The sequence below is a fragment of the Amblyraja radiata genome, chromosome 1 (assembly GCF_010909765.2).
Source record: "Amblyraja radiata isolate CabotCenter1 chromosome 1, sAmbRad1.1.pri, whole genome shotgun sequence".
NCBI classification, from domain to species: domain Eukaryota; kingdom Metazoa; phylum Chordata; class Chondrichthyes; order Rajiformes; family Rajidae; genus Amblyraja; species Amblyraja radiata.
Genome location: NC_045956.1, coordinates 90,194,622 through 90,221,892, shown reverse-complemented (window position 1 = coordinate 90,221,892; position 27,271 = coordinate 90,194,622). Strand labels below are relative to the sequence as shown.

The 27,271-nt window shown below is 41.7% G+C and overlaps 2 protein-coding genes across 2 annotated transcripts in view; one reads left to right on the top strand and one right to left on the bottom strand.

Moving 5' to 3' along the window:
* Positions 1-27,271, bottom strand: part of zcchc4 (zinc finger CCHC-type containing 4) — a 90,319-nt gene that overhangs the window by 31,679 nt on the left and 31,369 nt on the right. The gene's annotated exons all lie outside the window — the stretch shown is intronic.
* LOC116976635 (zinc-binding protein A33-like) lies at positions 64-27,271 on the top strand. The gene is made up of 6 exons (XM_033026465.1): positions 64-457; positions 5,931-6,026; positions 10,296-10,604; positions 15,139-15,161; positions 22,672-22,805; positions 25,593-27,271. The coding sequence occupies exons 1-6, from the start codon at positions 431-433 to the stop codon at positions 26,183-26,185; spliced, it is 1,182 nt and encodes a 393-aa protein (XP_032882356.1). The 5' UTR covers positions 64-430; the 3' UTR covers positions 26,186-27,271.

Sequence of the window (27,271 nt, the reverse complement as noted above, 5' to 3'; positions counted from 1 at the left end):
AGGGGCAAGGTATCGCTCTGGTTAGAAAAATGAATAATATATAGTAAAACTAAGCTACCTAAAGTAAGTGCTGATCAGGTCTACTCTGAGAAATGTTAATGGTAAATTAAGAAACAAACAGAAGAGAAACAACTTTAAAACTGACTCCATTAAAAAAAAAATCTTTATAGTATCATACCTTTTACTCAAAACTAATCCGCGTGGAGGTGTTGATTTGTCTTCTATTGAAACACTGCAGGATATTATATATTTCCTGCCTTGGTCCAATGCTGGCACAAGAAAAAACAGCTAATTTATTTGAAGCACACAGAATGAAAATGTAAAAAGGTAGATCTCCAGTATATTTGCAACTACTGAAGCAACTACACGATTTGCTTGACAAAACTGGCAGTAGTCCACATTTTCACCAGTATCGCAGAACATTGCAGAAATGAATGCAGAGCAACTACTACCACAGGTAATTGATCAAAATACATTATTTTTGTCAGTGTCACAATGATGTATTGAAATACTGAAGTTTATTTTATATTGTTTATAAGCAGAAGGCTCAAATTCAAGAGAGAGAAAATAACCACTTTAAAATATTGTGAGAACCCACAATGTTATGGAATCTATCATCGGGAAGATTGACATAATTCCCTTTCCAGGTTGGAATAAATATTAATATATTCCATGCTAAATTAATAGAATTGAATGCAGCACAACAATGTAAGTGATGTACAACTACATTTACTATTGATCTACACGAGCAAGTGCATCTACCAAAGAGTTTGGATGCTTCGTGCTTAAGCAGATGAACCCAGAGAGTCACTGCTGACAGGTTGTACAAGTGTAAAGTCAGAGACGGCATGCTGGAGTAATTCAGCAGATCAGGCAGCATCTCTAGAGAAATAGATTGGTGATGTTTCAGGTTGGGACCTTTCTTCAGACTGAAGAGCTATGTCAAAAGTGCAGTTGAAAACTGTATTTTCAAAGGTTAGAAATCTAGCCTTTGAAAAGACGGAAGTGCAGGACAAAGCCTGACAGGTAATAGTTTGAAACAGGTGAGGGGGTGTTTTGATAGGCAGATGGTGTACAACGGCAGATTGTGCGAATCAAAGGGATTAAAGAGTTGCGAATTGTGAAGCTCAGAGGAAATGTAGGTGGAAGGGGAGGGGAGAAATAGGTGCAAGTCCAGGTGGGGCACAGGGGAGGGAGGGGAGGGAAAATGGGGTGGGGAAGGGAGAGTTGGTGGGTTGGTGGGGTTTGTAGGTGCCTAGAATCGGAGAATTCAATGTTTGTACCATTGGGTTGTAAGCTACCCAAGTGGAATATAAGCTCTGAACAAGAGTCCCGACCTGAAACGTCACCTATCCATGTTCTCTAAAGATGCTGCCTGACCCGCTGAGTTATTCCAGCACTTTGTGCCTTTTTTGTTAATCAGCATCTGCAGTTCCTTGTTTCTAAATCTGAAATATGAGGTGTTGTTCCTCCAGTTTGCATGTAGCCTCAGTCTGGCAATGGAGGAGTCCCAGTACAGAAAGGTCAGTATGGAAATGGAAAGAGGAGTTAAAATGGTTGGCAACCGGAAGATCCCATAGGCCTTGGTGGACCGAGTGCAAGTGTTCAGTTCCAGTATAAAGTTAGTTTGGGCTTTACTCATTGTCAACATATGCGATATAGTTTTCAAGTCTCAGTTTACATTAACACCTCCAAGGAAATCTGGATTCTCACTTCTCCAGCCTCAGCATTGTGCATTCACTTAAATGTAACTCAATAAAAAATCCCAAGGGAAACATGTGAGTGAGAAAACAGAAGTGTTTCCAATACCCCGGAGAGTTGTGAATCACTCAGAGAGTTGTGAATCACCCAGAGAGTTGTGAATTTGTGGAATTCTCTCCCACAGAAGGCAGTGGAGGCTGATTCACTAGATGAATTTAAAAGAGTTAGATAGAGCTCTTGGGGCTAGCCGAATCAAGGGGTATGGGGAGAAGGCAGGAACGGGTTACTGATTGTGGATAATCAGCCATGATCACAATGAATGCTGGCTCAAAAGGCCGAATGGCCTCCTCCTGCACCTATTTTCTATATGACATTGTTTCTTAGAAACTGTGATAATACATTATTTTTTATTATTATATCCTAACAAAGTTAAATGTCATGATTTTAGGATGGCTGAATTACATCTGGCCCCACTCTATAATTTCAACATCACTGATGATCGGATTTCTGTTTATAACATCAAATTGCCGCTTTAATGACATGTCCAGACACAAACAAATTCCAGCCAGGATAACACTATCAAAAATGTATGCTTCCTAGTTTAAACATGAAATACTAGTAAATTCATTGTGTATATTAAAACATAAGGAGGATCCCAACCCGATACATCACCTATCCATGTTCTCCAGAGATGCTCTCTGATCCGCTGACAGCTCTTTATGACTTTTTTTGGAAACCAATATCTGCCGTTCCTTGTATCCAAATGAATTCCGCTCAAGTTTATTAAAAATTATGCAGAAAGTAGAAACACTTTCTCATCATTATGATTTCTATTTCAAAAATGTTAACTCACTACTCTCTTTTTGTTTGGAGACGTGGGTGAAAATATAAACATCAGAATTAATCTGTCCATTCTTGTTTCCCCTGGAAAAGTATTTTAAATTATCAGAAGAACATGTGTTGAAGTTACTCCTTTAATGCTGTTAGGTATGCAGTCACAGGATTTTAAACAAGCAATGTTTTAAACTAGATGGTGAAAAAAGTGACAGTTAAAAAGAATGTTTTCGTTGGGAAAGAGTTCATCTTATTGAATGTAGCTGTAGGTTGTCATTTATCCAAGAATGTGAAGAGTAATCATAGAGCAAAAGGGGCCAGGATATAGCTCTGGCAGATGGCATTAAGGACAATCCTAAGAGATTATATAAATACATAAGGGGGAAAAGAGTAACTGGAGGGCGAGTGGACCTCTCAGGAATCAAAGCGGTCAGCTCTGTGTGGAGCCACAGGAGATGGGCAAGGTCCTGAATTTATTACTTACTTTTTATTACAGACTCAAGGTCCAGATAAAAGACAAGACATTACATAAAATAAATTGCAGACAAAAGCACAATAAATTACATACAAAAGCACAGTAAATTATTTACAAAAGCACAATAAATTACATACAAAAGCACAATACATGGTTTAAGATCAAGAATTTAAAAAAAAATCAGTATCCTACAACGAGACAACTATACCAATGTCTCCACAGCTGGGATTGGTAGCGAGTAGTGCTAAACCTTACGTTTGATAAGGCCGAGATGATTTCATTTTCAGAGTCATTAATCCGGCAAATACATTTATACATAAGATTTCTTAAGACAGTTTGTAAAGTATTGGCTCCTGCAGCCACAAACATTTCACTTGCACTACACCATCTAGGTTTCTTAAGTAATATTCTCATGGTATCATTATAAGCTACTTTAAGTCTCTGTAAGCTTGCATTTCTGTAGTTTGACCACAGGTGTGCAGTATAGAGTGTTGTACAATATGCTCTGAACAGACAGCTTCACTCCATCTGTACAAGCACTAAACTTGCGTAAGAGAATGTTTGCTTGTGCATACATCATACGCCGTTGCCTATAAATATCCTCATCATCTGTCATTTGTTCTGTAATAAAATGCCCAAGATTTTACTTTATTACAGACACTAAGATTATTATCAGACAATTTAAAATTAGGAAATTTTAGACATTTATCCTCTTTGCTTCTACAGATCATAACAGCTCTCTTACCAGCATTATATTTGATATCATGTTCCACACCATACACAGAACATGTTTTTTTTACAATTGCACACAAATGTGACGAAGGAGGTCAAATTTCAAATTTCTTCAAAAAAGTTGACAAGCACTTTATTGGGTTCTTGTCTAACATAGTATCAACAAAAAATATAAGAAAAGATAGCATATTGACGGCAAGTTTCCGAAAATGGCATCAGAATACACAAATACATTTTGTGTAACGGTTGTCGCGTGGTGTCAACCAGTGACCTGGTTGGCACAGTAAGTGCACGTATTTCTTATTCCTTTCTATGTATATGAATACCACATGGAATAATAAAATTGCACACACCGTTTCCACTTCATTTACCTGATCATGTAGTAGAATACTGCATACATCTGAGTGGACACAGCAACACGCGTTACACATCATACACACAAACATACGTTGCGGGACCCTAAAAGGTTTTGTGTCCCAGAAAACGAACGTTACATTATTAGCGAGAACCAAGCATTTTCACCAATATGATCTAAACAGTACATTACCTAATGGAATTGAGCTATCGATGGCCGATGATTCGTCAGATAGTTTGATTTGGGCTGATTTTTTGTAAGTAAAATGTCTCCGTAACGGTCGTTGCGAAGCTTCCCGAAGTTGACACGAAGAAATGAAGTTAGCGACTTGGTCCGTACGAAAAGTAAACAAGAGACAGTGTGCTGCCAAATTACAGATTGGCTCAGTTTCCTATTTTGATGACCAATTTATGTCCCAGATTTTTCTTTAATTGATTTTACAAAGTCAGAAAATATATTGTAGACGGTCGTTGTGTTTTTGACACCACTATATTTTTAATATATTAAATTGGAAAATAAGAAAAAATAATTAACTCGCCCAAAAATCAAAACTACCCTAGGAAAGCTCGTCGGGTTTTTGAAAAGCATTAGAAGCTTGTAGCCTCCGTGGTTTAAATTATGGAGGTACGGACCCCGATAACGGTCGTTGTAACAATGGACACCAAGCACATCGACCGTTACGGGATCTTTACTGTATTGTATTGCCTTGATGTTACTGTATTTTTCTCCTGGTATTGATGAAGATATTTCCCTAGATCATTATCAGAACCTATATGTATGAGGGTCCATATGAAGTTTATTTATTAATTAAATATTCATGACTAAATGTGGCAGCGTTTTTAATGTCACATTTTTGGTGTCCAAATTGGTGGTAAAACGATGAAGTCATGTCATGAATAAAGTTTTTGACTTTTGGTCTCAAAGTTATCTAATTTATATCTGTTATTTATAATGTTTCCCATGATGGGTAGATTTTTGTTGTATTGGTGTAAAAAACTGAATAATAATCTTGTTCCTCAAAATACACAAATAGTAAGGAGCTGCTGGAGCCCAGCGCTAGATGGACTAAAGACCACAAGATCATCTGCATACATAATATGGTTCACTAAAGTATTACCAATCACGCACTCAGTATTACAGGCTTTCAATTGCTTGGACAGATCGTCAATATAGAGATTAAAAAGAACTGGGGACAAAATTCCCCCTTGTCTGACATCATTGCTAACCTTAAATGGGCCTAATACCCTATTGCCCCATTTTACTTGCATAGTCTGGATTCATAAGCCAGAATTCTCACAATGTATCTGGCACTCCTCCGTCAATTTAACAAACAACTTTATATGATTAACACAATCAAAGGCTTTGGAAGCATCAACAAATCACATAAGAATTGATGAGTTTTTACCTTTATATTTGTTTACAATCTCCTTTAAGGCACATATACACAAGAAAGTGCCATGTTCAGCTTTAAAACCAAACTGGTTATCTATGGAGTTAACAAACTAATTTCATCTATCCAGCAGAACACTTTCTAGGACTTTTGACAATATGCTGGCTAAAGCTATGGGCCTGTAATTATTTAGGCTGCTTACTTTACCAGCTTTGTCCTTAATGACTGGCACTAACAGAACAGACAACATTGAATCTGGTAACAAGCCACGAATCACAGAGCCAGTAAAACAAATAGCAAGGAGAGGAGCTATCCTCATACTGGCATATTTAAGATGTTCAGCAGAAATATGACCTAAGCCATTTGCTTTGTTGTCGGACAGCTTGTTCATAGCTTGATACACCTCATGTGACATAATCATTTTTTTTTCATATATTATGCAGGTGTCTCCAAAGCAGTGCCTTCTGGACCTTTACACCAAAAGAGATAAAGTGGAGGCATACCTTCAATCTCTGAAGACCAGGAACACTGTTATTACAGTAAGTGTGCCAATATAATGCAGAATTAAGAATCTACAAATTAACATGCAACCCACAGATAAAACTCAACACCACTGAACAAATATTAGCCTTGGTTTCATACACAGTAAATACCAAAAACATTTGCAATAATAATTTCTCTCAAATCAAATATTCATTATACAATGATCACAGAAGATATGTATGAGATGGACCAAAAATTTTGATGGGTGACAACAAGCTAAATTCATAAAAAGTATCACGAACTAGAGCTGGAATCGTCAATTAAAGACCATCATTGTAATTCAGACTTGTGCCACTAACAGGAATTTAAGTCCCTAATATCTACATGCAGTGCAGGCCAAAGATCTGCCTGCAAAATACTTTATTGTGACAACAATGGGATAATGTGAATTTAACATTTATAAAGTTATTACAGGGCTCTCGCTTAACTTTTTTTCCCTGTTGCCAGTCGGGAAACCTTGACAGCATTTTAGGTTGCCAAATGACAGTTTAGGTGGTCATTTAAGACGGTTTGCATGAAGCGTGTGATAATGTGCTTGGACGAAGTGCGTAGTTACCGGTTGGAATTATGCTCAATGAAGCATTCACATATCATGTTCAAGAAGGAACTGCAGATGCTGGAAAATCGAAGGTAGATAAAAGTGCTGGAGAAACTCAGCGGGTGCAGCAGCATCTATGGAGCGAAGGAAATAGGCAACGTTTCAGGCCGAAACTCATCAGTCTGAAGAAGGGTTTCGGCCCGAAACGTTGCCCATTTCCTTCGCTTCATAGATGCTGCCGCATCCGCTGAGTTTCTCCAGCACTTTTGTCTACATTCACATATTATTTCTGCTTCAAATAAAGTCACAAACTAAACATATTCACCAATCAAGACATTATATATACCGCAATGACATGCAGCAAAGTTACAATACAATATCTCAACTCTTTTTACATATTGCAATTGATGCAAGCATGTTTTCTGTGAAGGACCGAAAATTACCATGACATGGCCATAGCATGGGTCGTTATTGCTATTGGCACAGAAACACTCTGGCTTCCCACATAATTTATCCATAACAAAATATACAGGTTGCAAGGAAATTTCTAAAGGCATTTTATGATAATAGCTGTTAAAACCGACTATACCCATCTGACAGGTTAAACATTACACTAACTGACAAGAGATGGCCAAAGGACATAACAGCAGCAAATGTCCTTTTGGTAATATGTTTAAAGGTGTCAAAACAAATAATAACATTGGGAATTAAAACACATTTGATTGCATTCCGTTATCAAACATAGTCAATGTTCGCTCTGAAGACCGTGAAGCACAATAGGGTCAGGGTGTGTGTAAATCAGTGCGGGGTGGATAGATGGCGGTGGGGGGTTTGAGAAGGCAATCGGTGCGGAATGGATGGATTGAGGCAGGTGAATTAGTACATGTTGGTTGGAGTATGTAAAATTGTGAGGGGAGATGTCAGCGGTGTTGAATGGGGGGTCAGTATGGAAGGATGAGGGGGGGGGGGGAGAATCAGTACAGGATGAATGGGGTAGACAAAAATGCTGGAGAAATTCAGCGGGTGAGGCAGCATCTATGGAGCTAAGGAAATATGCAACGTACAGGATGCATGGGGGATCAGTACAGGATGAATGGGGATCAGTAAAAGATGAATGGGGGATCAGTAAAAGATGAATGGGGAGATCACTACAGGATGGATGGGGGGTTTGGTGCAGGATAAATGGAGGGTGGGTCAGTACGGGATGAATGGGAGGATCAGTGCAGTATGGATGGGGGGAGAAGTGCAGGATGGATGGGAAGGGGGGTCAGTACAGGATGAATTGGGGGACCAGTGTAGGATGGATGGGGGGGGGGGGGGTGGCAGGAAAAATCAATGCGAGGTGGGTAGGGTGATGAATAGTTTGGGGGGGGGGGTAGATGGGGAGGGGAGCACGGGATGTCAGAGAGGACTGAATAGCGGAGGAGGGAATGGGGATCAGTGCGGGATGGAGAAGAGGGGTCCCCGGATAAGAGGGGTGGAGGGGGGCGTACAAGAGAGAGAGAGAGAGAGAGAGAGAGAGAGAGAGAGAGAGAGAGAGAGAGGGTGGGGTGGAAGGTGCAGAGGAGGTGGGGAGGAAGGAAGGTCAGCGCTCCTCGGACAACATCGCCCAGCTGCCTTGGCCGTCCCTGTCCAACGCCAAAGTGCCGCCGACTCCACGCCACCACCTCCCCTCCTCCGCCAGCCGACAGGAAGGTGCGGGGCCGAGCGGTGCAGCCTCCCCATCCCCATCTACCCCCCCCCCCCCCGCCAAGAGGGGTTGTGAAAGTGCCGTTGGCGGATTTGCAAGCAGTGGCCGTTATCAGGGCGATAGCGGCTGCTTGCAAATTCGCCAACGGTACTTTCACAATCCTTCTCGCACGCCGAGGCCGGGAGGAGGGAGAGAGGGAGGTTCCTTCCGCCGGGCGGGGTGCGGGAGGAGGTGGTGATGGAGCCGCTGGCGCGGCCGCTGTTGCCGCTGCTGCCGCTGGGTCGGGGCCGTCATTCTCTCCGATCCTTTGCCACCATGCACCTAGTATCTTTGCCCCACAATCAAAGATACTAGACGAATACAGCCGCCGCCGCCGACACGAAACGCCACGTTCCTATTCTCCAGAGATGCTGCCTGACCCGCGGAGTTACTCAATTTTTTGTGTCTATCGGTATAAACCAGTGTTTGATTGCCAAGCCGGGCAAAATGAGTCGGCATTTAGGTTGCCCGGCTGCACTTTGAGTGGTCAATGGCACCCGGGCAACCGTTAATTTCGAGCCCTGTATTATTATTCCACAATTCCTCATTACTCTGACAAAAAAGTCCGCTTCCTCTAACTTTTTAAATTTTAGGTCACTTAAAATTTTAAATGGTGAACAAACTGGCTGGATCAATGTTATTAAATCCTTTATAATTCTTCACATTATTTTTGGATTATTTTCGCACTGGCTTTTTTATTCAAAAGGGGCAAACCCAGCGTGTGATTCAAGTTGTACTTCAAATATTTTGAATCATTTTGTTGCTTATCTCTAACCTTTAACAACAATATCTTCCTGCGACTAGACAGATTATATTCAGTTTTTGTGAAGATAACTCATAAAATCATAAGGGATAGGAGTAGAATTTGGCCATTCGGCCCATCAAGTCTAACTGCGCTATTCAATAATGGCTGATCTATCTCTTCCTACAAACCCCATTCTCCTGCCTTCTCCCATAACATCTGACACCTGTACTAATCAAGAAACTGACCAATACCTGGATAGAAGCAGTACATGACTTGCTTTGCAGTTTATGCAGCCGAGCAATGTATCAGAAGTTTCAATAAACAGCTTTTATGGTCGCTCTTAAATTTGGAATCTGTAAATCCACACTAAACATCATCCATATTAATGTAGCTTTTAGAAACTAGAAAATCTATATTCAGGACAGTACTACTAATAACTAATCCATCTTTTACCTTGCAAACATTTATCTGCGTTTATCTAAATTTGACACATTGGTTCAGACTGTAAAAGATCCAAAGTGTCTATTTGTATCATAGCATCATACTAATGGTAAAGTTAAACGCGACATTAGTGCAACCTGAAGGACAGAAGGTTAATAAGCCTGTAAAATGCGACCTCCAGAGTACAGAACAGCTACTTCCCAGCAATCATCAGCCTCTTGAATACTGCAGAACATTAACCACTACTTCAGCAAATATGATCCGCTGTGCTCTTTATTTTGGTTGCACTATGAACTTCAATTTGCACTATTGTGGTAGTTACATACCATTACTGATTATTAATTTATTATATTATTGTATATTTATTTCTGTGTTAGTATGTTAATGGGATTGTTCATTGTTCTGTTGCCGTTACATTTGACAATTAAACACTTTGGTTCTTGTGCTATTCTGAAATGGCATGTAGCATAATTCCAATCTGGATGTATAAATTTTCAGGACATGATACAGGATTGCACTGGTAGTCATTTAGAATTATTTTTAAATGTTAAAAAAACTGAGTAGTGTTGGCTTTGCTGCCAGGACAGCAGGTCTGGCAATATGCACAATGCTGTTTCCCAGGTAACAGAAATCAAGCATCATTTGAGTAGTACACATATGCAATACCCAGCAGAAACTAAGACTGCAGCTACCCATATGACTTACAGATGCAAGGTAACTGTATGCTTAACTCTTCTGAATAAGGTTGTATTGTGTGATTCAGTGTTTTTTTTTAATCTGAAATTCTAACTCACATCCCCATCTCTGTCCAGAGCTCAGCAGAACACATCAAGCAGCAGATTTCTGATCAGTATGAAACAATTAGAAAAGTAATGAACAACGATGAGATAGCTACCATGGAACTCATTGACAATGAAAAGAGGGTTGCATTAGGGAAAATCCAAAAGATCGTCAAGGAATGGACTAACAATTTGGATGAAATAAATCAATCAATCAAAATAACCCAGAAGATCATTGACCAAGAAGAGAGCAAGCTGCAGTCAAGTGAAGGTCAGGAAGAAAGCCAAATCCAATCTAGAGATGCTCAAGAAGAGAGTCAAAGCAGCGGAAGTCAAGCCACAGTAAGACCCTTTCTTGATGTCTTTCATATGTTTTCATGTTTCCCATTAAATTCCTCCAAATTGTTACATTCAAAACCAGCTATAGAAATACAATACATCGCGTTTAAGTGTATTAAGTGTCACGCAGCACAATATCAATCTTACTGAACAAATAGTTTAAGAATGAACTGCAGATGTTGGAAAATCGAAGGTAGACAAAAATACTGGAGAAACTGCGGGTGAGGCAGCATCTATGGAGCGAAGGATATAGGCGACGTTTCGGGTCGAGACCCTTCTTCAGACTGTTGGGGAGGTGTGGGGGGCGGGAAGAAGAAAGGAAGAGGCGGAGTGGGCTGTGGGAGAGCTGCGAAGGAAGAGGGGGGGGGGGTGGGGGGGGAAGAAGGTGAAGGCAGGGACTACCTAAAATTGGAGAAGTCAATGTTCATACCGCTGGGGTGTAAACAACCCAAGCGAAATATGAGGTGCTGCACCTCCAATTTACGGTGGGCCTCACTCTGGCCACGGAGGAGGCCCAGGACAGAAAGGTCCGATTCGGAATGGGAGGGGGAGTTGAAGTGCTGAGCCACCGGAAGATCAGGTTTAGTTATTGTGAACTGAGCGGAGGTGCTGGGTGAAGTGATCGCCAAGCCTACGCTTGGTCTCACCGATGTAGAGCAGCTGACACCTAGAATAGCGGATGCAATAGATGAGTGTAGCATTTCCTGCGGTTGCAAGGGAAAGTGCCATGAGAGGGGGTGGTTTGGGTGGGAAGGGACAAATTGACCAGGGAGTTACGGAGGGAGCGGTCTCTGCAGAAAGCCGAAAGGGCAGGAGATGGGAAGATGTGGCCAGTGGTGGGATCCCGTTGGAGGTGGCGAAAATGTCAGAGGATTATTTGTTTTATGTAACGGCTGGTAGGGTGGAAGGTGAGGACAAGGGGGACTCTGCCCTTGTTACGAATGGGGAGTGAGAGCAGAGTTACGGGGTATAGAAGCGACCCTGGTGAGAGCCTCATCTATGGTAGAAGAGGGGATCCCCCGTTCCCTAAAGATTGAGGACATCTCCGATGCCCTGGTTTGGAACACCTCATCCTAAGTGCAGATGCGGCGTAGACTGAGGAATTGGTAGTAGGGGATGGTCCTTACAGGAAGCAGGGTGGGAAGAAGTGTAGTCCAGATAGCAATGGGTGTCAGTGGGTTTATAGTAGATGTCGGTCAGTAGTCTGTCACCTGCAATGGAGATAGTGAGGTCTAGAAACGGTAGGGAGATGTCGGAAATGGACCAGGCGTATTTGAGTGCCAGGTGGAAGTTAGTGGTGAAATGGATGTCAGTGATTTCTGTATGGGTGCAGGAGGTAGCACCAATGCAGTTGTTGATGTAGCGGAGGTAGAGTTCGGTGATAGGGCCAGGGTACGCCTTGAACAAGGATTGTTGGACATACCCTACAAGGGGGGGGGGGGGGGGGGGGGGGAGGGTGTGTGTGTGTGTGTGTGTGTGTGTGTGTGTGTGTGTGTGTGTGTGTGTGTGTGTGTGTGTGTGTGTGTGTGTGTGTGTGTGTGTGTGTGTTTGTTCGTTTGCCATCACTTCTCGAAAAAGCGACACTCTAATGGTAACGTTTTTACATATTCCGGTAGAGATTTATCCTGTGAAGTCAAAAACCACCTTATCTGAAAAATTCATGCATTATTTATCGAGTTATTAATCATAATGTTCAAAAATCTGAAGAAATTTGGAGAAAAAAAATAACTACATATTCCGTGCTTACAGCTGTGACGTCACAATGGGATTGTAGCCCTGCTCACAACATTGTTGCTATCCAAGTACACTGAGTCCTGCTAGCCCGAGCAAGTGCAAATGCATTTTTTTAAAGTTCAAAAATAAGGGAGGGTGCATAAGGTGAAATGAGCAGCCCCTGCGCAGTTGTCGGTTATGGGTGAGTGGTGGAATACTGCATTGAGGAATGGGTTGCGTTGGGGGACCAGGCCTCCCGTGGGGGCTATGGGTGACTGGTGGAATATAGCGTTGGGGAACTGGTTGCGTTGGGGGACCAGGCCTCCCGTGTGACAGGGACCCAACGGGTCCCACTTGGTCTAGTAAAGCTATAAAAGTGAACACCTGCAAACAGACTGAATAGAATATTACCTACACCACAAAAGACATCCTTCAAGGTATCAATTAAGTAACTCTCCTAATACCCTCAAAAGTTTTCTTTTTTTTAACAATTTTTTAGTAATTTCTTGCTCAGAACTTTAACTGTCTTTTGTTTATTTCATTTTTCTTTTTCATGGATGCCATGTTCTTTTGAAGCTTGTTTAAACCAAGGTATTGGCGTTTTAAGCTTCTTCAGCTGAAACGGAGTTCACTTTTTAAATGATAAGAATTATATATCACCACATGGGGGTGGGGCATCAGGATTTTAGAGGTGATTAGGTGGGGCATGGCCAAAAAAAGGTTGGGAACCACTGTTCTAAAGGTTCTTTGCTGCATAAAAGCTAGTTAGGCTCTAGCTTATAGATCAACTGGTATAAACTAGTAAACTAAGGTGTGGTGGAAAGTTGTTTTTCTGGCTGGAGATCTGTGACCAGTGGAATTCTGCAGGGATCTGTGCTGGGACCTCTGTCCTTTGATAATATATACAATTTCACTGGTCACAGGTCTTCAGCCAGAATAATATCCTTCCACCACACCTTGGTTTCTAATTTATCTAATTTATATAAAAATGTAGATGGTTAGTAAGGTTAATAAGTTTGCAGATGACTCCAAGATTTCTGGAGTTGAGGACAGTGGCGAATGTTGTCAGTCAGCTAGAGAAATGGGCAGAGAAATGGCACATGGAGTTTAATCCAAGCAACAATGAGGTGTTGCACTTTGAAAGTTTGAACAGAAGGATAAAGTATACATTGATGGCAGGACCCCAAACAGCATTGATGTATAGTTGGATTTTGGGGTCCATATTCATTGCTGTCTAAAAGTGGAAACACAAATAGATAGAGTGGTACACTTGCTTTCATTGTTTGGGGCATTGAGTACAAGAGTCAGGAAATAATGACACAGCTCTATTTAAACTTTGGTTAGACCACATTTGGAGTATTGCATGCTGTTGTGGTCGCCCACTGCAGGAAGAATGTGGAGACTTTGGAGAGGGTCCAAAAGAGGTTTACCATAATGCTGCCAGGATTAGTGAGCATTAGCTACGAGAGGTTAGACAGATTTGGATCATTTCTCTGGTGCGTCATAGGTTGAGGGAAGACGTGATAGAAGTATATACAGGCATGAATGGCACAGATAGGGTAGACAGTCAAAACCTTTTTCCCAAGGAAGGAAATCCCAAAGATTAGAGAGTATAGCTTTAGGGTGAAAGAGCAAAGTTTAAAGAGGATGTGTGGGCCATGTTTTTTACACAGAGGGTGGGTGCATGCAAGGGGTGTTGGTAGAGGCAGATAGCTAGTGGCATTTAAGAGGTTTTTAGAAAAACACATGAATATGCAGAGAAAGGAAGGATTATGATTACATGCAGCCAGATGGTTGCCATGCCATAATGCTCGGCACAGACATTGTGTTGTGTTGTGTTGGGTTGTATGGTGAACTATGTTATACTAGAGGGTGGTGGGTCACAGGTTACACTGAAACATGCCAAAGATACTAGCCCAACAAATCAATCAGTAACATCTTTAAATTCTGGAAGATTAAGAACCTTTAGGATGCATCAAACTGCATCAAATTTTATAACGGTTCAACAAATTTCATTCACTTGGGAGAGGAGAATGATCACGCTAGGAATGATGAACCATCAAATTCAAAATTTGAACATCAATCCTCCCTTATAAAAAGCTCTTCATTGTCATCAGAAGAAAAAAAACAAAGAAACAAATAGTTTCAGCCTGAGGGAAGGCCTATGGTCTCATGAATCTGTTAGTCGTCTTCCTGGAAGACTTTGCCTACATGGATTCAGGGTCACCCCAAGAGGAAGACCACAAGAATAAACCCATTCTTCTCACATGGCCAAATTATACTTTCTCTAAATTGTCAGAGAAGTTGAACATCCCATTTACATTTATCAATATGCCTATTTCAGTATATATCCACAAGAAATAGCAACCCACAAACTCGTTATGGTTTGCAAGACTCATTTGTCCAGTTTGCACCACTCCCATATTACGCAACTATATTTTTATACATTCCTATATTTCTCAACAATTTACAGTGAAGGTAGTGCTACTCTTTAGAACGGGACAAACTAAGGTCTGTGCAATTACCACTCACTGTATTTTCAAACACGTCATCCTTCAATAATGGAAGTCTGAAGTACTCTTCCTTCAGTATAGTCCACTCATACCCAAGCATCAGCATTTTCCACCTCCCAAAGAAAACCGAATAAAATATTGATGACTCTTAATTCTGTAATTCCGTTCCACTGAATTCAATAGAATGAATTTTAGAACAGTGCGCAATATGTCAGGGTACATTTAGTTATGTGAAACTGGGATGACTTACCAGGCATTGATGTTATAAAAATGTGATTCACCATATCACTAACATTTTATTTTATTTCCAGGATGTGAAGCCAACAGCATTTGGGTAAGATGCCACATTTTTAACAAAATAAATATATTATACTTTTTCCTTCAGTTCTCCTCAGAAGCAATAGTTTTAATGCATTACAACTCTATAAGGAAACTGTTGTTTCAGCTGCAATGGCAATTTGTGGGACTAGCCACCTGTACTTACTCATCATGTTTTCCAGCCATTACATTCATCCATTGGAGCATCTGCAATCATTTTTTTTTTAGCCAAGCTGAAAGTGTGACTGCCAAACACATTGTTAACACAACTCCCCAAATGTCCCTCCTTAATTATCTCCTTCCCCATTCCATCCTCTTCTTCGCTGTCCCTGCATCTCGTTATCACCTAGCCCACAGCCAACAATAGATCCTTTCCTTGATCGTTATTTTTTTGCATATCTTTCATTCATTTGTTCTAGATCTCTCTATATCACAGTCTATCTCTCTTATTTCCATTTCCCTCTCCCCTCACTCAGTCTGAAGAAGGGCCTCGACCCGAAACATCACCTTTCCCTTGTGTCTCCTACTTTCCTGTGCCACAAGACCTGGAACAAAGTAACTTACCTAACATTAATTCTGCTTTGACCCAAGCACAGAGCCTGATCTTGATCACTAGAGTGTGATGGGGGGAAAAAGTAGGAATCTGGAGCAGGTAGGTAGCTCTCTCAGAGCAGGCACACGCACAAAGAAACAAATAACTAGAATAACTATTTTGACAGTCACAGCTGCCACAAATGATACCAATGTCCAATGGTTACACTCTCCTATTGAGAAATAAGTTACAAGATCAGGTAGGAAAATGGAGATAAAGCTAACTATCAGATCATCTGTGATATGTTGATCATCAACAGATCATCTGTGTTCAACTCTGGCTGAACAATATCTAATCTAGTGATGTGGACTCAATAAGAATATCTGTGATATTACTGTATGGTGAAGTAAACTGTACAAGCCATCTGACCAGCCTGCACTCTTAAGTTTACAGAAACCGGTTACAAATGTATTTGCGCAAGGATACGCGATATTTCCAGTACAGGGAAATGTTCATCTTAAATGACTAGAACATAAATCAAAGTTCACAATAGGCAGAGTGTCATTGTGTTGAGAACACAGACATTCTTGTGATCAGCTCGTTATGTAATTATATTTAGTTCCAGATAGAGGACGCCATCCTGTATGGGTATGGCTGCCCAGCCCTGCAGCTGTCAGTTTTTTCATCTCTTTTTTTTATTTTTAGTTAGTTGAGTTTTTGTTTTTCGGAGTTCTAGTCTTTTTTAGGTGGGGAAGGGGGAAACTGCTTTCCAGGGTCGATACCTGGTCGGAGAGGCGGCTTTTCTCCGGGCTGCACCATCGGCCCATCCTCGCGGCCTACCAGCGGGTCTGGAGCGGCGTTTCCTGAGGGGACCGCCCAGAACCTCGGCTTCGGCGCAGCGTTGGAGCGCTATCGCGGAGAGGAGCGGGCGATGCCTTGCCCGGGTCACCACGCTGGAACTCCGGTGAGTTGAAGACCACCGATGAAACATCGCGGAGCTGCGGGTCTGTGGAGCGGCCAGCTGCGGCGCTGACTTTACATCGGCAGCCTGGGATCTCTTACTGAGATCGCCAGTGGTGGAGCTCCATCCAGCGCGGCCTGTTGGCTTCGGAAGCCGCGGTCCCCGGTAAGGAAGCGGCCGTTCTAGGTTTCCCAAACCGCTGTGAGGATTCTCCCGACGCCGGAGCACCATCATCCGTCGTCGGGAGAATCCTCACAGCGGCTTGGGAAAAGGCCTGGAACATCGGGCCTCCGTAGCGGCGACTGCGGAGGCTTCAATAGGCCCGACTATGGGTGGACATGGGGCTGAGGATGGGGACTCGACTTTGTGCTTTCCCTCATAATGGGAACCATTGTGGGGGGATGTTTTTTATGGTAATTTTTTTTATTATTGTTATGTTGTTTTCTTTTTTATGTGCTGCAATGGCAATACACCAATTGGTGTATGTAACGAATAAAGAACCTTTGAACCTTTGATAAGAGTTTAGTATTGATTGGAGGGATGGGGATTGGATAGAGGTTGCCTATTTGTAACTGCAATAAAACATCATGAAGGTTTAAAGATTCTTGATAAAACAGATTCAAAAATTCCAACAAAGTTGCACATACATTTTAACTCACTGATAGCCATATCTAAGATTGAAAGGCAAAAGATCTGGGCATTAACAGAACAGGTACAGGAATACATTTTATTTACGTTTTGCTAGAGGCACAGGAAAATGCAGGTATTTTTGATGTTTAAGCATCTTTAGAAGCTTTTCTGTGCCTCAAGCAAAACATTAATGACAAAAGGATGAATTAGTAAACGCTTAAATGAGCAGGCAAAAGAGTTTGTTTCTGCCTGTTCTTGACCCACTAAAGTCATCTACACATACCTTTATTGCATCCTATCCCCCCTTCACACCTATGTTCGAGACACCTCACACACCCTTCAACTCTTCAACAACTTTCAATTTATAGGCCCTCATTGTCACATCTCTACCTTGGACGTCCAGTCCCTTTACATCTCCATCCCGCACCAGGAAGGACTCAAGGCCCTCCAGTTCTTCCTTGAACAGAATATCCCTCTCTCTTCCACCTGGTGGAGCAAGTCCTCACCTTCAACAGCTTCCCATTTGACTACTCTCACCTTCTCCTGGTTAAAGGTGTAGCCATGGGCACTCTCATGGGCCCCAGCTATGTCTGCCTTGTCGGTTATGTCGAACAATAGACAATAAACAATAGGTGCAGGAGTAGGCCATTCGGCCCTTCGAGCCAGCACCGCGATTTAATGTGATCATAGCTGATTATCCACAATCAGTACCCCGTTCCTGCCTTCTCCCCATAACTTTCACTCCGCTATCTTCAAGAGATCTATCTAACTCTCTCTTGAAAGCCTCGAGAGAATTTGCTTCCACTGCCTTCTGAGGCAGAGAATTCCACAGATTCATAGTCTGTTCTCAATGGCTTATCCTGTAGTCTTAAAATGTGGCCCCTGGTTCTGGACTCCCCGAACATCGGGAACATGTTTCCTGCCTCTAGCGTGTCCAAACCCTTTAAAATCTTATTGTTTCAATAAGATTCCCTCTCATCCTTCTAAATTCCAGAGTATACAAGCCCAGCCGCTCAATTTTATCAATTAATGATAGTCCCGCCATTCTGGGAATTAACCTCGTGAACCTATGCTGCACTCCCTCAATAGCAAGAATGTCCTTCCTCAAATTTGGAGACCAAAACTGCACACAATACTCCAGGTGTGGAATCACTAGGGCCCTGTACAACTGCAGAAGGACCTCTTTGCTCCTATACTCAACTCCTCTTGTTATGAAGGCCAACATGCCATTCGCTTTCTTCATTGCCTGCTGTACCTGCATGCTAACTTTCAGTGACTGATGAACAAGGACCCCCAGATCTCGTTGTACTTCCCCTTTTCCCAACTTGACACCATTCCGATAATAATCTGCCTTACTGTTTTTGCCACCAGTGGATAACCTCAAATTTATCCACCTTAAACTGCATGCCATTCTGAAAGAGACCCGTAATCCCTATTCTTTGTTTCCTGTCTGCCAACCAATTTTCTATCCATGTCAGTACCCTACCCCCATTACCATGTGCTCTAATTTTGCCCACTAATCTCCTATGTGGGATCTTATCAAATGCTTTCTGAAATTCCAGGTATACTACATCCACTGGCTCTCCCTTGTCCATTTTCCGAGTTACATTCTCAAAGAATTACAGAAGATTAGTCAAGCATGATTTCCCCTTCATAAATCCATGCTGATGGACCGATCCTGTTACTGCAATCCAAATGTGCCGCTATTTCATCTTTTATGATTGACTCCAGCATCTTCCCCACCACCGATGTCAACTGGTCTATAATTTCCTGTTTTCTCTCTCCCACCTTTCTTAATAAGTGGGGTAACATTAGCTACCCTCCAATCCACAGGAACTGATCCTAAATCTATAGAACATTGGAAAATGATCACCAATGCGTCCACAATTTCTAGAGCCACTTCCTTAAGTACGCTGGGATGCAGACCATCAGGCCTGGGGATTTATCAGCCTTCATGCCCATCAGTCTGCCCAACACCATTTCCTGCCTAATGTGAATTTCCTTCAGTTCCTCTGTCACCCTAGATCCTCTGGCCACTAGTACATCAGGGAGATTGTTTGTGTCTTCCATAGTAAAGGCAGATCCAAAGTACCTGTTCAGCTCGTCTGCCATTTCCTTGTCCCCATAATAAATTCACCTTTTTCAGTCTTCAAGGGTCCAACTTTGGTCTTCACATACCTAAAGAAGCTTTTACTATCCTCCTTTATATTCTTGGCTAGCTTACCTTCGTACCTCATCTTTTCTCCCGGTATTGCCTTTTTAGTTATCTTCTGTTACTTTTTAAAAGTTACCCAATCCTCTGCCTTCCCGCTCATCTTTGCTATGTTATACTTCTTCTCTTTTATTTTTATACTGTCCCTGACTTCCCTTGTCAGCCACGGTCACCCCTTACTTCCTCTTTGGAATTAACTGATCGTGCACTTTCTGTATTATTCCCAGAAATATCTGCCATTGTTTTTCCACTGTCTTCCTTGCTGGGGTATCTTTCCAGTCAACTTTGGCCAGTTCCTCCCTCATGGCTCCATAGTCCCCGTTGTTCAACTGTAATATTGACACTTTCGATTTCCCCTTCTCCCTCTCAAATTGGAGATTAAAACTTATCATATTATGGTCACTACCTGCTAATGGCTCCTTTACCTTGAGTTTCCTTATCAAATCCGGTTCATTACACAACACTAAATCCAGAATTGCCTTCTCCCTGGTTGGCTCCAGTACAAGCTGCTCTAAGAATTCATCACGGAGGCACTCTACAAATTCCCTTCTTGGTTCAGTACCTACCTGATTTTCGCCGTCTACCTGCATCTTGATATCTCCAATACTAACCGTAGCATTGCCTTTACGATATGCCAATTTTAACTCCTGATTCAATTTGCATCCTATATTCAGTCTACTGTTTGGGGGCCTATAGATAACTCCCATTATGGTCTTTTTACCCTTACAATTCCTCACTTCTATCCATGCTGACTCTACATCTCCTGATTCTATGTCATCCCTCGCAAGGGACTGAATTTAATTCCTCACCAACAGAGCAACCCCACCCCCTCTGCCCACCTGTCTGTCTTTTCGATAGGATGAATATTCAGTTCCCAGCCCTGGTCCCCTTGCAGTCATGTCTCTGAAATTCTCATAACATCATACTTTCCAATTTCTAACTGAGCCTCAAGCTCATCCACTTTATTTCTTATACTTCGCACATTCATTTACAACACTTTAACTTCGGTATTCACCTCCCCTCTCACACCGGTCACTATTGGCCCTGACCTTACTCTCAAGAGTCAAGAGTGTTTTATTGTCATATGTCTCAGATAGGACAATGAAATTCTTGCTTGCTGCAGCACAACAGAATAGGTAAACATATAATACATAACAGGAGAAAAAAGGTTCAGTGTGTATATATACACATGCACACATACTCCATAAATAAACAAATATAGTGCAATAATAATAATAATAGTCTGTTGTAGTTCAGAGCTTATTTGTTGTCGTGTTTAGTAGCATGATGGCTGTAAGGAAGAAGCTGTTCTTGAACCTGGACGTTACAGTTTTCAGGCTCCTGTACCTTCTTCCCGATGGCAATGGTGAAATGAGTTTGTGGCTAGGATGGTGTGGGTCTTTGATGATGTTGGCTGCCTTTTTGAGGCAGCGACTTCAATAGATCCATTCGATGGTGGGGAGGTCAGAGCAGGTGATGTACTGGGCAGTGGTCACAACTTTTTGCAGTCTCTTCTGCTCCTGGACGTTCAAGTTGCCGAACCAGACCATGATGCAACCAAGCAGTGTGCTGTCCCCTGTGCATCTATAGAAGTTCTTACCCCTTCTCGAACTTTCCTTCCCATTAATTCGGGAGTCTTTTGTAACTTTTCCTGGACTCACTTCCCCTTTAACTCCATCTTTATACTCCCAATTTGTCAATCCCTCCCCCTCACTATTTAGCAAGCCCTAAATAGTGTGTGTTGGGGGGGATTGATAAATTGGGAGTATAAAGATGGAGTTAAAGGGGAAGTGAGTACAGAAAAAGTTACAAAAGACTCCCGAATTAATGGGGATGAAAGTCTGACATACCTACATGTTTGCTCGAAGGAATAATAAAATGAGATGCAACACCTGTCCCGATGCCTCCCCCCTCGACCCCGCCCAAGGACCCGACAGCCCTTCAGGTGAGGCAGAGGTTCATTTGCATCTCCTCCAACTTCATCTATTGTATCCGATGTTCCAGTGTGGATCGTTTCGCTGAACACCTCCGCTCAGTCCGCCTAAACCTACCTGTAGCTAAACATTTTAACACCCTCCCAATCCCACACTGACCTTTCTGGCCTGGACCTCCTCCATTGTCAGAGTGAGGGCCAGCACAAATTGGAGGAGCAGCACCTCATATTTTGCTTGGGCAGCTTACACCCCAGCGGTATGAACATTGGCTTCTCTAACTTCAAGTAACCCTTGCTTCCCCGCTCTCTCTTCATCCCTACCCTTCCAAGTTCTCCGACCAGTCTTACTGTCTCCGACTACATTTTATCTGTTCGCTTTGTTGTAATCTTCTCCCAGCTAACAATGATCTATTCTATATTTTCCTTGATTGCCTTTGTCCTATTTTCACACTCCACTTCCTAATCTATGTATCTCCCACTCCCCTGACATCAGTCTGAAGAAGGGTCTCGAACCGAATCATCCAATCCTTCTCTCCAGAGATGCTGCCTGTCCCAATGAGTTACTGCAGCATTTTGTATCTATCTTTGAAAAAATTATTCTCCTTTCTCACCCTTTAGTAATTGCTCTTTCTTATCAGATGTGCTTTTGATACCATTCATTGCAATACTGTGGTAGTACAGCTATCATATTGAGCAGTTTTTGTGTATTTTTCTGACGTGGCCAAATCGTCTTGCAAAAATAGAATCTGTTCATTATCATGGGAGAGCCCATATACAGTGAATACTGTAAGAAGGAACTGCAGATGCTGGTTTATTCCTGATCATAGTTTACACCTCAACCCATTTCTGTGGTTTTTTTGTGCTTCCTTCCTCTCTGCCCACCATAACCATGCTGACCATCAAGTACCTATGTACACCAAATCCCATGGGGGTTTTTACATTCCCATCAACTTTCCCAGCTTCTCCTGCCACGTATCTATGCCAGGAGCAATTTATGGCAGCTAATTAAGAACATCTTTTGGACATGGGAGGAATCCCCCAGGCACTGAGGAAACCCATACATTCACAAGGAGAATGTGTGAACACACAAACACCCAAGCTCAGGATCATAAGGTCCTCAGGTCTAAGAAACTCTGGGGGAGTAGCATTAACTGCTGTGACATTATACCACTGTGTTTAATGTATTTACACATATTTATTTATTTCAATTTAACACGATACATTTTTGACTACAATCTATATCTCCTTCTTCAACCAGCTATTCAAAGAAAACGGAGAATGAAATATATGTCATTAAATTAGACGAAGGCAAATTTCAGAAGATATCGAAATTCATACGAAACATTTCTACCAATCTGCATTCACAATTGCAAAGGAAGATATTCTTATTAGGTACAGTATACTATATGTTAATATTTTTAATACTATAGTCATATCTCCAGGTACATGTAAACCAGCCTAAACATTTATTCCACTTAATGGATCAGAAAAAACAAGTGGAAAGAGCAGAAAGGTAATTTTCCAGAAATCATATTGGTGAACTTTGTCATTTGCATCACAATCAATTCAGGCAGCACTAGATATGGGTTAAATATCTGTTCTATTTCCAATACATCATGATAAAAAATGAAGAAGATAAGCATTGTATAATTGATGTATTATGGTTGATCTTATAGCAATTGATTTTTCACCGTACAAATGATAACACCATTATTAAGGGTTGGAACAAATGGTTACAGTAGTCTAAGGGAAATAGCAGTGTTTAAAATAAAGTTTTTGTAGAGGCCTTTATCAATTTCCAGGATTAGGATGGAGGGCCATCAAAATTGATTATGGTATCTCTTCATTGGGATAAATTAATCAAATATTCTCATTACTCCCATCAAATTCACTCATTAATCCTCTTTTTAAAAATCCCTTAAATTTGTGATGCAGTAATATCTTCCTTTAGCTATTATTTATAAAGATTCCCCATTAAGTGACACTGTGACATGAAAACTATTTCACATCCACTTAAAGACGAGCAGACAATTGGTGGTTTGGCATATGAGGGGGTCAGGACTTGGCTAACTGGAGGTTGGACTGTGAGAGGAATAGACACTGACTACCATATTTCAGAAAGACCAAGTGACAGAAGAATTATATAGCACTTATTTTAGTGAGGAATGGTTGAGGCCCCAGCAGAATGTTAAAAAAGGAACAACAAAGCAGCATAATAAATTAGGTTGCAGGAATCACATCTCTGACTTACTAAAAATCAACAATCGTTTGCTGTGTATTGCCAAAATAAATATAGGTCACGTTGACCACCTCTGGGCACTCCAGAACAATTGTTTTCACGATGCTCTTCCTTACTCAAAGTCGACCCGCACCAGTGAAGGGACTACGGTCTAATGACAAAATAAAAGAAAATTCCAAAAGCAAAAGGGTAGCTTGGGAGAGAATAGGCCCCTTAACGATCTATATAAGAGACCACAAAAAAATCAGCAAGGTCTTACATGACTACTTCTGATCTGTATTTACTGTGTAGAAGGACATGGATGTTAGTGATTTCAGACCAGGGAACAGTGATACCTTGGAGCACATGCACATTACAAAAAGAGGTGGTGTTGGAAGCATTGAAACACACAGAAAAGCCAGACTGGGTGTATATTAGATGTTATTGGAAGCAAGAGAGAAGATTGCTGGAGTCTTGGTAGAAATTCTTGCATCTTCATTAGCCACAGGAGATGTATTAGAACATTGAAGGAAAGATAATCTTGTGCCTATATTTAAGAAGGGTAGGAGAAATAAGCCAGGGAACTACAGGCCAGAAAGCCTTACATCAATGTTGGGAAAGTTGTTGGAAGGAATTCTGATTTATTTACTTTTGGAAAGATTTGGATGATTATGAATAGCTATGATAGCATTGTGCATGGGATAATCACGCTTCACAAATTTGACAGATTTTGTTTAAAGAGGATTGACAAGGGCAAGATGGTTGATACTGTTTATGTGGATTTTAGCAAGGCCTTTAACAAGGTCCTATATAGTAAGCTGGTCTGGTAAATTAGAAGACATTGAGATCCAGTCAGCTAGCCAAACTGACACAAAATTGACGGTGAAAAAAGTCAGAGGGTTGTAGCAGAGGGCTGCTTTTCAGATTAGGGGCCTATGGAAGAGTGAAGGGTCCTCTATTCTTTGTCATATATATCAATAATCTGAATTATTTTGTAACATGATTAATACATTTATAGATGGCACTAAAATTGGTGGTACCTTTGGTACATACATTGTTCCATTAAACTGAGAATATAAGTAGACAAGGTGGTGAGGCCTTCACTTGCTGATGTACTGAGTGCAGACTTGGGATGCCATGTCACACTTGTACAAAACGTTGCTGAGGATGTAATTGCATTGGTGTGTGCAGTTCTGGCCACCACATTGTAGAAAGGCAACAGAAAAATAATCACAATAGTGTTACCCAGATTAGAAGGCTTGAGTTATCAAGAGAGAGGACAAGTTTACCCTGAAGCTAAAGAGGCCGAATAGTGTCCTGATAGAGGCGTATAAAATTACACGATGCATATACAGGTTAGGTATCCAGTATGCGTTTCCCCATGGTAGGAGTGTCTAAAATTAGATGACGTGAGTTCAAGGCAACAATTTTTGATCACAACGTTCCCAAATGAGGCCCCAATTTCCAACCGTCCCACTCCACCCGAGGACCTGCTCCGATATCTGGCCCTCTAATGACAATCCTCACCTCAGCACCATCTCACATCCTGACTCTAAATCTCCAATCAGGGTAACAGCCCAACGCCTCACCCTCTGATCCCTGACATAAGTGCCCTAACTCTCCAAGGTCGCTGGGCTTTAAATGCCAACAACTACCTTAACGCTGGACTCAATCTTCTGATTACGCTTCAAGTCTAGGAACTTAGAATGAACTAAAGCTTGCACAAAGATCATAGGGTGCCCCTGTAAATTTTCATTACAATTTCTTCCCTGCTGTTGTTTGAACCATTAGTTTCATGGATTAAGAGGTCTGATATGAAAACTTTGACTTCTAGCACATATTGTGGCTCAGAATTATCTTACACCAATAACTTTCAACACGGTGCTTGATTTCATGTTAAAGTTTACCAGTTACTTGATCTTGATGGGAATGCTAACTTTAACATTTTCCCTTTTCGCCAGAGTATTCGCCAGTCATCTTTGATATTGCATCAGCACACAAGAATGTGCTGGTTTCAAAGAATCAAACCAGTGTATGTGTGACCAGTGAAACACTGAGTGTTCCTGACAGCCCTTTGCGATTTGACAAGGTCTACAATATCTTGGCCGCCAAAGGACTGATGAGAGGAAAGCATTATTGGGAGGTGCAGGTCAAGTCTTCCTCCCAATGGTCTGTTGGAATTGCATATGGATCAATAGAAAGGAAAGGTAAACACAAATCCACAAAACTTGGAAGAAACAGACAATCTTGGTGCATTGAACTCAAGGCCAGTCAGCTATTCGCATGGCATAATGACAGAAATGTCAACTGCAGCATGAAACCCTCTAAGTTGGATAAAGTAGGGGTGTACATTGACTATGAGAAAGGACTTGCGGCATTTTATGATGTTGATAGCATGAGGTTAATACAAGAATTCTCCAGCGTCACAAGAAGTATTTTTGACAGAATGCATCATCATTTCACTGAACCAATTTACCCTGCTTTTTGTCTCTTTCCAATAGCTACCTCTCCTGTATACTCTGACAAATTGGAGATTTGCAAATCTGATATTTAGGAAGCAGCCATAAAAATGTACTATTCTGAAATTATAGGTATTATATATTGAATGCTATATTGTATGCTACATTATATGCTATAATTCACAAAGGTTCAAATTTGGATTTGACAAAAAGCAGTAAAATGAAATAAAGCGCTCCCACTCATGAAGATAAAGGTAACAGGTTGCCATTTAATCCCAGCCCACTCTTCATCACATTTACAGTTTTATTTACGAAAGTCAACAACTGGAGAAGAAAAACACTTCTACAACACGTCGCCAACTACAACATGATCCCACCACCTATCATATCTTCCCCACCCTATCTGATTTCCGCAGCATCCACCTTTTCCATGACTCCTTGGCTTGCTCATCCCTCCCTATCCTTGGCACTTTACCCTGCAACAATAGCAGGTTCAATACCTGTCACAGTGGTACAGCAGGTACAGTGGTACAGAGCTGTTACACCACAGCCACAGAGACCCAGGTTCAAACCTGGTCCAATCCCTCACGACCTATGTCACCCTTCATCTCTTCAATAACTTCCGTTTTCCAGGCCCCCATTCCCTCATCTTTACTATGGAGTTTCAGTTACTCTACACGTCCATCCCCCATCAGGAAGGCCTTAAAGACCTCCATTTCTTCCTTGGCCGCAGAACCAGCCAATTTCCTTCTACCAATACTCTCCTCCTCCTCTTACTTTTAACAACTTCTCCTTCGACTCCTCCCACTTCCTCCAAATCTGACTACCCATGGGCACTCGTATGGGCCCCAGCTATGCCTGTATCTTTACAGGGTACATCAAACTATCCCTGTTCCAGGCTAAATCTGGCCCTATACCCAAACTCTATCTCTGCTACATTGACGACTGCATCGGGGCTACCTCCTGCACCCATGCAGAACTCAGAGACTTCATTAACTTCACTACTAATTTCAAATCCTGCACTCAAATTCACTTGGACCATCTCAGACTTTCCCCCTTCCATTTCTTGATCTCACCGTCTGCATCACAGGAGACTGTTGAATGACTCCCACAGCTATCTACACTTCTCCCTACCCTGCTTCATGCAAAGACTCCCATTTCCTCCGTCTACACCGCATCTT

Coding starts and splice junctions, on each gene's coding strand:
- LOC116976635 (XM_033026465.1), top strand. CDS start 431: ATGAATGCAGAGCAACTACTACCACAG. Junction 458..5,930: donor CAGAGCAACTACTACCACAG/GTAATTGATCAA, acceptor TATATTATGCAG/GTGTCTCCAAAGCAGTGCCT. Junction 6,027..10,295: donor CCAGGAACACTGTTATTACA/GTAAGTGTGCCA, acceptor ATCTCTGTCCAG/AGCTCAGCAGAACACATCAA.